Below are 9,254 nucleotides of genomic sequence, written 5' to 3' on the forward strand. Positions count from 1 at the left end.
ACCACAGCATGCAGATTTTAATACCAAGACTTTTGCACTGTTACTGTCTGAAGTAAAGGACGCGTTTCCCTCTGGAGAAGACTTTTCTACCTTTTGAAGGTTGCCGGTTCGAGCCCCGGCTCGGACAGTTTCGGTCGTTGTGTCCTTGGGCGAGACACTTCACCCGTTGCCTACTGGTGGTGGTCAGAGGGCCCGGTGGCGCCAGTGTCCGGCAGCCTCGCCTCTGTCAGTGCGCCCCAGGGTGGCTGTGGTTACATGTAGCTGCCATCACCAGTGTGTGAATGTGTGTGTGAATGTGTGGATGACTGGATGTGTAAAAGTGCTTTGGGGTCCTTAGGGACTAGTAAAGCGCTATATAAATACAGGCCATTTCATGCAGAGGCACAGGCCTGCACACGAGCATCAAATCATACAATATCTTTGATCAAATATTCTAATATTAAACAGCAAACGTCTCATAAAAATCTAAAAATAAGTCCAGAAGTTTGTTTTGAATTTTCCCGTCATCTCATAACTCGCTCAGACTTATTTAGAGCAGAGGCATCAAACTCACTTTACTTCATGAGCTGCGTCTTCAGTGGCCCGGAGCAGCGAGCCCATCGTACCAGCTTCACTTACACGATCATTTCCATGTGCAGGTGCCCACAACACAAACACAACAGTCGCAGTAAGAGCCACAGGCCTGAGTTTGCTCCACTGATATCAGGATGGCAGACAAACATTGAACTGGCACTGATTTTGTACCTGAACATGTTTTACTGAGCAGCACAGCTGCTGACATCTGCAGGGGGAGGTCGCCCCCCTGTGTCTGCATGAGCACACTGCAGCTTAAACAGCCGAGGCTCTAACAGCAGCAGTAATGCTGACGTGTTTGTTGTTTCTGCAATTATCTTCAAATGTCGTACTTTCCTAACTTTCTATTGACGACAGTACAGGACAGAACAGAAACAGATTTATGTCCAGTGTTGATGATGTCACAGCGTCTCACACAGAGGCTGTTTGTCATTAATAGTCTCAGTAAGACTTTCACTGCTGCAGCAGAAAGAAGATGCAGAGGTCTTTTAATGACACGAATCAGTGGTGCACATTTAAAATAGACTTTAACTGCTTTATCATTTTACTTTGGTAGGTTGAAGCTCCTTTGCCTTAAACTGCTGCCGAGCATCAGGCGTCGAGCTCGCGGCTGCTGCGGCGTCTCTGAAGCCCAGGATGTTTAGACAGCGACCTTCAGCTGGTCTGTGTTTTTGGATCACATCTTTCACACCTCATTCTGAACAACACTGCCGAGACTCTGTGGGGTTCAAACTGTGCTCTTCCAAACATTTGGTGCAAGTTTTAGCAGCAGGCCCTGGAGAACGAAACGGTGGCTTTGGATGTGATGAAGCACAGCGGACCAACCACACGAGCAGACGACACCACAAATCATCAGATTTTCACAAACAAGAAAAAGTTTACTTTCACCTGAGAAGAGGACTTCGGACCTTTGAGCAACCGTCCGTCCTCTGACCTCTCAAGTGAAAATGAAATATTCTAACACTGAGTTACTGGAGCTCTGCTTCTCATGAGCAGTAAAGAGGCTTAAATTATTTACTTATGATTAACATAGATGTCTCATTTTTAGGTGCACTATTAAGAACAGTGTTAGCCCTCAGCCTCCTGGCAGCTGCAGTTATGCTATTAATTTGAAAATCCTACGTCGTTTCGTTCTCGAGTTATCACATTCACAAACTCGCCGTCCACGCCACCCAGCGAGGCGATGACATGCCCCGTGAGCTTTTTACGGCTGAGGCGCAAAAATGACACGATTTAGAATATTTGTATTAATTACAGACTTTTGTATAGAAAAGTGTCTGGACTTCTTTAAGTTGCTTGAAGACGTTTCACCTCTCATCTGAGAAGCTTCTTCAGTTCTAAGGTCAAATGGTGGAGAGTCCCAGATCCATCTGCATCTAAAGGTCAAAGGTCACTCTTTCGAGGATGCCAATGTTCACATTTTGGACAGAGAGGACAGATGGTTTGAAAGAGGAGTGAAAGAAGCATCTATGTCCACTGTGAGCGACCATCTTTGAACAGAGGCGGGGCTTACGACACCAACTCTCTGCCATCTATAATCCAGTTTTGAGATCCTTCCCAGACGCCTTAACGCCCACTCACATCCTGGGCCATCTGACCTCAGGAAATCACATGATAAGGTGGGGCCAGGTTTCACAATGAACACACCCGAAACTCTGGCTGATTGTGACCCACACCCAGTTTCCCACCTTGGCTCAGGCGATTAGAGGATCATCAGGGGTCCTTTTGTCCCTCTGTGGGGGGAAACTCCCACTAGGTTTATATCTGGGACTCTCCACCATTTGACCTTAGAACTGAAGAAGCTTCTTGGATGAGAGGTGAAACGTCTTCAAGCAACTTAAAGAAGTCCAGACGCTTTTCTTTGCAAGCTCCTTAGACTACGATGACCTGGATGACTGAGAACCTTCACAGACATATCAGACTTTGTGGAGCTTTAATGTGAAGGCGAACAGTCTGGAAACTTCACATTAAAGGTCGACCGCTTTGTTGAAAACAAAACAAACTTGGAGTTAAAAGAGGGGCAGAAGTTTTAATGTTTAAACATTCAGCTCTTTACAAACATTTTTGCAGGAAAACGATGAATGACGGGAGACTCGGCTTCAGCTTTAATGACACAAACAGCTGTTTCACACATCAGCTCATCAGCAGCCATAAATTAACACCCCAAAAATACTTAAAGGGAACATTTGATTCTCGTGGCCTCAAAACAAGCCGACACTAAACTAAATACACAGAAGACGCATTTTCAAATGACACAAATGAAACAAAGATTAAAAAACATAACTGGAATCACTCGGAGCTGCTCGTGTCCTCACACAGAAACAAAAGTACAACATGCTGCCACGTCCAGTTCAGAGAGAAACACAATTATTGCAGTTTCAGATGATCAGAAACTAAAAACAGTCACTGCAGCAACAAACACGCAGCTCAGACAGCCAACATGCTGACCTCCTGTCACATTAAACCACTGCTCTAAGCAGATGATCATCAGAACATAAAACAGACTCAATTATTTGTATTTCACACGCTGTGAGAACATGGCGTGCACTCTGATCGCAGGTGCACGCTGGAATATTCACTTCTACTCTCGTTTCTACTGAAGCGAAAAGAGCGTAAAGGTTGGAAACCCGTCTCACCCGGGCTCCTTCACTCCTCTGTACAACCGAGAAAGTTTAAATGAAAATGGAGGAAAACTGGAACGTTCTTCCACTTCCTGCTTCACTACAAGGTGAAACGGCTTTAAAAAGGTAAAAGAAAAGGCAGGAAACAACAACAGGACATAACTGTAGCAGAGTTTACGACGATGTGCTCAATACTCCTGGATGGCTTCTTTGTAGCCTGACAGGCAAGACTCGGGGCAAACTCCAACCTTGGCATTAAAAACAATAAGACAACACACGCCGCTCACGCTGCGGTCGGGTCAGCTGTCTGCACGCTAAAAACACTCCAGAGGCGCTTCCAGACGTGTCGCTTCCTCCCACTGTAATCACACGATGAGATGAAAGCACAGGTGCCGGGTGACAAGCAGCCAATCAGAGAGCAGCCACAGAGGGGGCGACTGTAAGAGGACAGAGAGCACTTAGACGACCTCACTCCAGGATTACACGACACAAAGCTCGCAAGCTCGGCTTCTGCGACGGCAGCAGCAACATTCACCTCCTCCTCTCCACCGCGCTCCTCCGTCTCTGTCCGTCCCCCGCTCAGGTGCGCCTCCTCTTGGCTCCTCCCGGACTCGCCGGGTTGGAAGACGACAGGAGCTTCTCGGCCGCTCGACTCCTCTTCCTCTTCTCTGCCTCCTTCCCTCCACTACCGCTTCCGCCGCCTCCTCCCGTCGCCGCTGACGACAATCCTCCGTCACTTCCTCCCTTCTCCTTGTCTCGCTCTCTCTCCTTATCCCGAATGCTGCTTGTTCGCTCCGACATCTTCACAGAGGAGTTACTCCCTGAAGCAGAGAGACGGAGGATCATATTAAAACCTGGTGTGGTCTAAACTCTCCAGACTGCACAAACTTCACCTCGTCGCTTATATTCTTCTAAGACTGCTGGGACTTTAATCTCTCCTCATCTTTTCTGACTGATTTTATTAGATTTACACTTGGCTGGTGTCGGTGTCACTACTGGTAGCACGAGGCGACACCTGGAGCAGAACGTTTGCTGTGGATCCTCCAGGCCCGTATCTGCTCCTTTATCCAAGGAGGAAAAGGATGAGTGCAGCCAGAGCTACAACATGACCTCCAGCAGGACACTGGTGAGAATGTCTCTGATGTCTCTGACCAAACAATCAGAAACAGACATCACGAGGGTCGCCCGACGGCCAGACGTCCTCTAGTGGGCGCTGTGCTCTGACCAAAGTCTGACTTTACAAACTTCTGCAAGTGTCACTATCATCTGCTCAGCGAGCAGAAGCAGCTGGAGGGTGTAAGGTGTGATGGAACGACTGGACTACAGAGCGGATCGACCAACTCTAGCAGCTCCCAATGAAACCTCCAAGCCTTACACATGGTTGACGCTCTGAGTCGGTTTAACCTTTTCAGACTTCACATGCTATCAAAATGTATCAAAATGCTCTCCGTGAGGAGAGGTCAGAAATATATGTTTGATTATATCAAGCTGTGCATTATTTGTTTAAACCCAGTGGATCACATGCACATGTGTCTGAAAGCGAGCAGCTAACTCTGAATTTAAGTGTAAAAGAACCGCTGAGGCGCCAGGACGCCCCAGCTGACTGCACCTTAAATGCGAGACACAGTCTGGTACCTTCTTCATGTGTAGCTGGAGGTTCTCTCTCCATCCTGAACTCCTCTTTGGACTCCTCCTCTGAGCCCAGCTTCCCTACAAACGCACAAATTAGCGTCCGTTTAGACAAAGAAACGATGTTAACTTTTTTGTACTGGTGTAAACAATTTTAAAAAGCTGCATTTCTGACGGCAGTTCCCTCACCTTCCTTCACCTCCTGGATGATGTCATCGGGCAGGGAGAAGCTCTTCTCGTTGTTTGGGAACGGCAGGATCTCCGACTCGTGCTGCGTCACAGAGAAATGACAGTCTCAGTGGTGATGACCGCGTTCAGCGCGGCATGTAACAAACACTCAGCATGTGTGTGTACGTCCTCACCAGCGCCTGCATGTCGTACATCGTTCCCAGGTGGTCCCAGATGACGGAGGAGGAGACCTGCCGTCCAATGTTCTGACTGAACTTGTCTCTGATGCAGATCATGTGGAAGTGACGGTTCACGCCTGCAGACAGAGACACACAGCATGCACTGCATCATGGTCACTGTTTTTTCCCAGGAAACACATTAACGCATCAGCTCTTTTGCCTTCCTGCAGTCTGACGGAGCCACCTACAGGCCAGCTAAGCCAGATCAGTACATTTATTGGACCATAACTTTTCATATTAGCTGTATTTTATAGAGGAACCCAAATCCTTTATAATCCTCCTCCCTCAGTTAGAGGGACTTAGCTTCTCTACTTTATACACCTTTCTTCTTTTTTGTAGAGTTTTCTTTCTTGAAAATACTGAGTCACTCTGTTTACACATAAATCCAAAATTGGATTTTTAAATGACTTCTTTGAACTTTTTTACTCTTACAAAACTGCAGGAGCAAAAATAAAAATAAAAAAAAAATTGGAAAAATATGAAGTGAAACTGTAACTGTACTGGAACTTAAACAGCTCTTTTCCACATTTACTGAGCACTCAAAGCATGTTCAACTGCACACTGCATTCAACCATTCACACAGCGAGGAACCAGGCTGGACGTACAAGAAAAGTGGTGTAGTTTTCCAAACACCTGGACTTTATTTTACCCGGAAATAGAATAGAATTCAACTTTATTGTCATTGCACATGTCACAAGTACAAGGCAACTAAATGCAGTTTGCATCCATCCAGAATAAGGCTGCCACGATTACGTCGACTATCAAAATCGTCGACGACTGATTTAATAGTCGACGCGTCGTTTGAAGCTTTGTAAGATCCTGAGAGACGCAGGAATAAGTAGCAGGATTTAAGAGTGTAATAATGGACTGAAACAGAAGATGGCAGCACTGCATGTACAAGGATGCCAGCTGCCGTTAAACCCCGAAGAAGAAGAAGAAGAAGAAGCTGTGTCCCAGAATTCATAGCGCAGCCCAGCTCAGTTTCCAACAATGGCGGCAGCTAGTTAGTTTGAATATTACTTATTATTCTTTCTGGGTCACAAAATAAACGTTTAACATATTTTCAGGCGAGAATGTAGCTGTGTAAACCTCAAATATCTGCTCAGTTTATCAAGACAACACATATTTTCAAAAGCGCTCCGACGTTTTCGGAGACGTCTGTTACCCACTAGCTCGATAGCTAGCCGGGGGCTAGGCTCACTAGAGCCGTGAGAACACCGGACTCCCAGCACATCGTTTTCAAACCCACCGCAATCTTTCCTACTCAGGTTAAACATACATAAGTCACTTAGATAACTTCAAAATGTTATTGTTTGGCTTTTTTAGTATTTTATTTGTTCCTGAGTAAATCTGTTATAGTTATAGTTTTTACACAGCTGAATAAACGTCAAGCAGACAGCTGATTATCAGAAGTGTGAGATGCTCAGAATCTACTCCGGTGTCCTGTTATATTTTAGATAGCAAGGAGTTTATTAAACTTCACCGAAACAATCTGCAAATTTCATTACAATTTAATAAACTATCATCTTGTCTTTATTTTTAGTTAGCACAGACCTTAAACACTTCAAGCTGTAAGCTAATGATAGTTATATAAGAGCAGATGCTGCTGGTGCAATAAGCTGCACGTTTTACATCCAATGGATGATGATCTGATTAGTCGACTAATTGCAAAAATAATCGGTGACTAGTCGACTATCAAAATAATCGTTTGTGGCAGCCCTAATCCAGAAGGCAATATTATAGCTCTATTACAAAAATGGGTTACAATGTACACGGTATGAAGGTATTTTATGCATAAATAAATAAATTCAAAATGCATAAATGCAAAAACAATATTAGAAAAGTTAAAAGCAACAGTGGTGGGCCCTTAAAAGAAGTCAAGTAAATTGAGTTGGACTGTAACAGCAGTAAGACTCCAAAGTAACATAAGGATCAAGACCTGTTCCAACAAAGAGGAACTCAAATACTGATGAGATCAACACTAACACACGACGTCATTAAAGGAAACAAAGGCAGCAGTTGGTTAAATCTGATTGTGGTGTTGATGAGCACTGTTAGGTTTGGTCAAAGGTATCGGTGTAATATGAGTTAGGTTAGGCTTCCTTAATACTGGCCATGGGTTGGATGCAGTGAAGTAAACAAACAAAGAGCAGTAAACCTCAGAGTCCGCACAGCTCAGCTGATCTCACGATTTTTATTCAACTTATCTCGAAGTCAGCGTGTAATTCCCTCTTTGGGTTCTCTGTCCTGCCAAACACAATTAACAATCGTTTTCCTCCTTAGAATCAGTTTCACTCTTGACCTGCTAACCTAAGTGTCTCACCTGCAAGGCGAAATCTCTGGTTTTTAACTTTTTAAATAAGCATCCTCCATTAAACACCTGTTATTGCAATAAACTGAAATTAACGGTTTCCTAGTGTTTACATATTGATTCAGAGGCTCCCGAAAGCAGTCCAAGTTAAACTGGTTTAACTAGAGGAGATGCTCCAGCTAGCCGCATGCTAACGTTAGCTCTGGTCTTACCGACTGGTTTATGTCCGATCATCGCGTGGAACAGGCACACCTCCACCTCGTGGCTCCACACCACCGAGTCCTCTCCGGGAGCCAACGCCGAATCCGGCGGCTTCTCGTCGGTCTGGTTCAGCGTCACATCAGCTTCTCCCATTATTAAGGCAAAACCTAAAACTGGCCAGAAGCAAACGACCGTGCACCGTTAGCATCGGCAACCGGAAACGTAGTAAGACTTCCGGGTATCGGATTTCAAGATAAAACGACAAAAAATAGCCAGAGTGAAAAAAAATTTAAAACCGAATTTTGAGGTAAATTCATTTATTTGTTTTTAACAAATTCCAATATTAATCCTACACTTACAGTTTCAGTGACCGTCAAAGTTAAATGATAAACGGTCCGTTAAAACGCCACATAAAGATGGCTCTAGAATTTTCTCTTACAAGTGGCATGTGTTTGGCATAGAGACACCTCAGAAAAGTGAAGTTTGTTCCCCAAATCTAGTAAATAATTCAATAAAACTAAGTAAAAGTGTCTAGGGACCTAAAAGACATTAAAACTGCTTTCGTTTGAGGAAGTCGCAAAGAAAGCGACTGGACTTAAGTTTCTTTCCAAGCCAGACACTTTACTGTTTTAATTTTACTAGAGCATCAGAGATAGGATTATTTGTATTTTTTGGCATCAACATTCAAATTTATGTTAAACAATTTTATTTTCCATGATATTTCCATATTTTTAAAGCCTCAAAAGACAAATTTAAAACCAATTTATCAGTGAGTTTACCATTGTCAGACATCAGATTTAAATCAAATTACAAGCCTCAAATATATTATCTCCCCAAATTAGGAGTTCCTCAGAGATCTATTGTAGCTACTCCGTGGTTCTCAAAACAAGACAATGTAGTTTAGTATATGTATAAATGCCCAAACAAATGAACTTTGTCGTGATAATAAAAAAAATGCACTTTTTCAGGTGCTATTTTGCCAAGTAATTAAATTGTTAAGCACCAAATCTCTAAAGGTGAACATACAAGCAGTGGATGAGGAGTCATAGAAGCAGCCAGACTCAAAGGTTATGCTTCTCTATGCGGTGATCAAAACACCAAAAGTTTTATTGCAAATAAAACGGATACAGTTGGCGCCGTAAAACGGCCGCCACCACAAATACAACCAGAGAGGAAGAAAAAAAAAACAATTTCAGGTACATTATATTTAAAATTAAGTGGCTACTGAACTTCACTGAGCTGAATAAGAGCATTTTGTTTTTACATTGATACAAAACTGTGCATCTCTTAATAAAGCATCCATAACAATCAATAACATTGAGAGTATTAACGTGAGGCTGATTATGTTCAGTTAGGCAGGGTTTTTCCAAGCATCCGAAAACTTTGTAATTATCTGCAACTGCATATGATTTTATTTAAAAACAAGTTAGGACCGTTTTCCGTTTAAACCTTTACTTTGAAACTCTGAATTACATTAAATTGCAGTTGTACTTGCATTAGGTTAAGCTCACT

The 9,254-nt window shown here is 43.6% G+C and overlaps 1 protein-coding gene across 2 annotated transcripts; it reads right to left on the reverse strand.

The window, feature by feature from the left end:
• Positions 1-2,582: 2,582 nt before the first annotated feature.
• Positions 2,583-7,952, reverse strand: mrgbp (MRG/MORF4L binding protein). 2 transcript variants are annotated; one of them, XM_080898660.1, is made up of 6 exons: positions 7,754-7,952; positions 5,186-5,307; positions 5,013-5,094; positions 4,830-4,904; positions 3,730-4,015; positions 2,583-3,631 (listed from the first exon to the last, which is right to left on the reverse strand). In XM_080898660.1, exons 1-5 carry the CDS (start codon positions 7,893-7,895, stop codon positions 3,774-3,776), a joined length of 663 nt encoding a protein of 220 aa, XP_080754786.1. In that variant the 5' UTR covers positions 7,896-7,952; the 3' UTR covers positions 2,583-3,631; positions 3,730-3,773. The 2 variants fall into 2 exon arrangements, with proteins under 2 accessions (XP_080754786.1, XP_080754785.1); XM_080898659.1 differs by having other exon boundaries at positions 2,583-4,015.
• Positions 7,953-9,254: the final 1,302 nt, after the last annotated feature.

Source organism: Rhamphochromis sp. 'chilingali' (genome assembly GCF_963969265.1).
Source record: "Rhamphochromis sp. 'chilingali' genome assembly, chromosome: 12".
In the NCBI taxonomy this organism is placed as follows: Eukaryota; Metazoa; Chordata; class Actinopteri; order Cichliformes; family Cichlidae; genus Rhamphochromis; species Rhamphochromis sp. 'chilingali'.

Bases quoted from the DNA above. Each gene is read 5' to 3' on its own strand.
- mrgbp (XM_080898660.1), bottom strand. From the start codon at position 7,895: ATGGGAGAAGCTGATGTGACGCTGAACCAGACCGACGAGAAGCCGCCG. The intron at 5,308-7,753 runs GTAAGACCAGAG...CTCTGTCTGCAG, and splicing joins GATCGGACATAAACCAGTCG to GCGTGAACCGTCACTTCCAC. The intron at 4,016-4,829 runs GTACCAGACTGT...TCTCTGCTTCAG, and splicing joins TCCAGCTACACATGAAGAAG to GGAGTAACTCCTCTGTGAAG.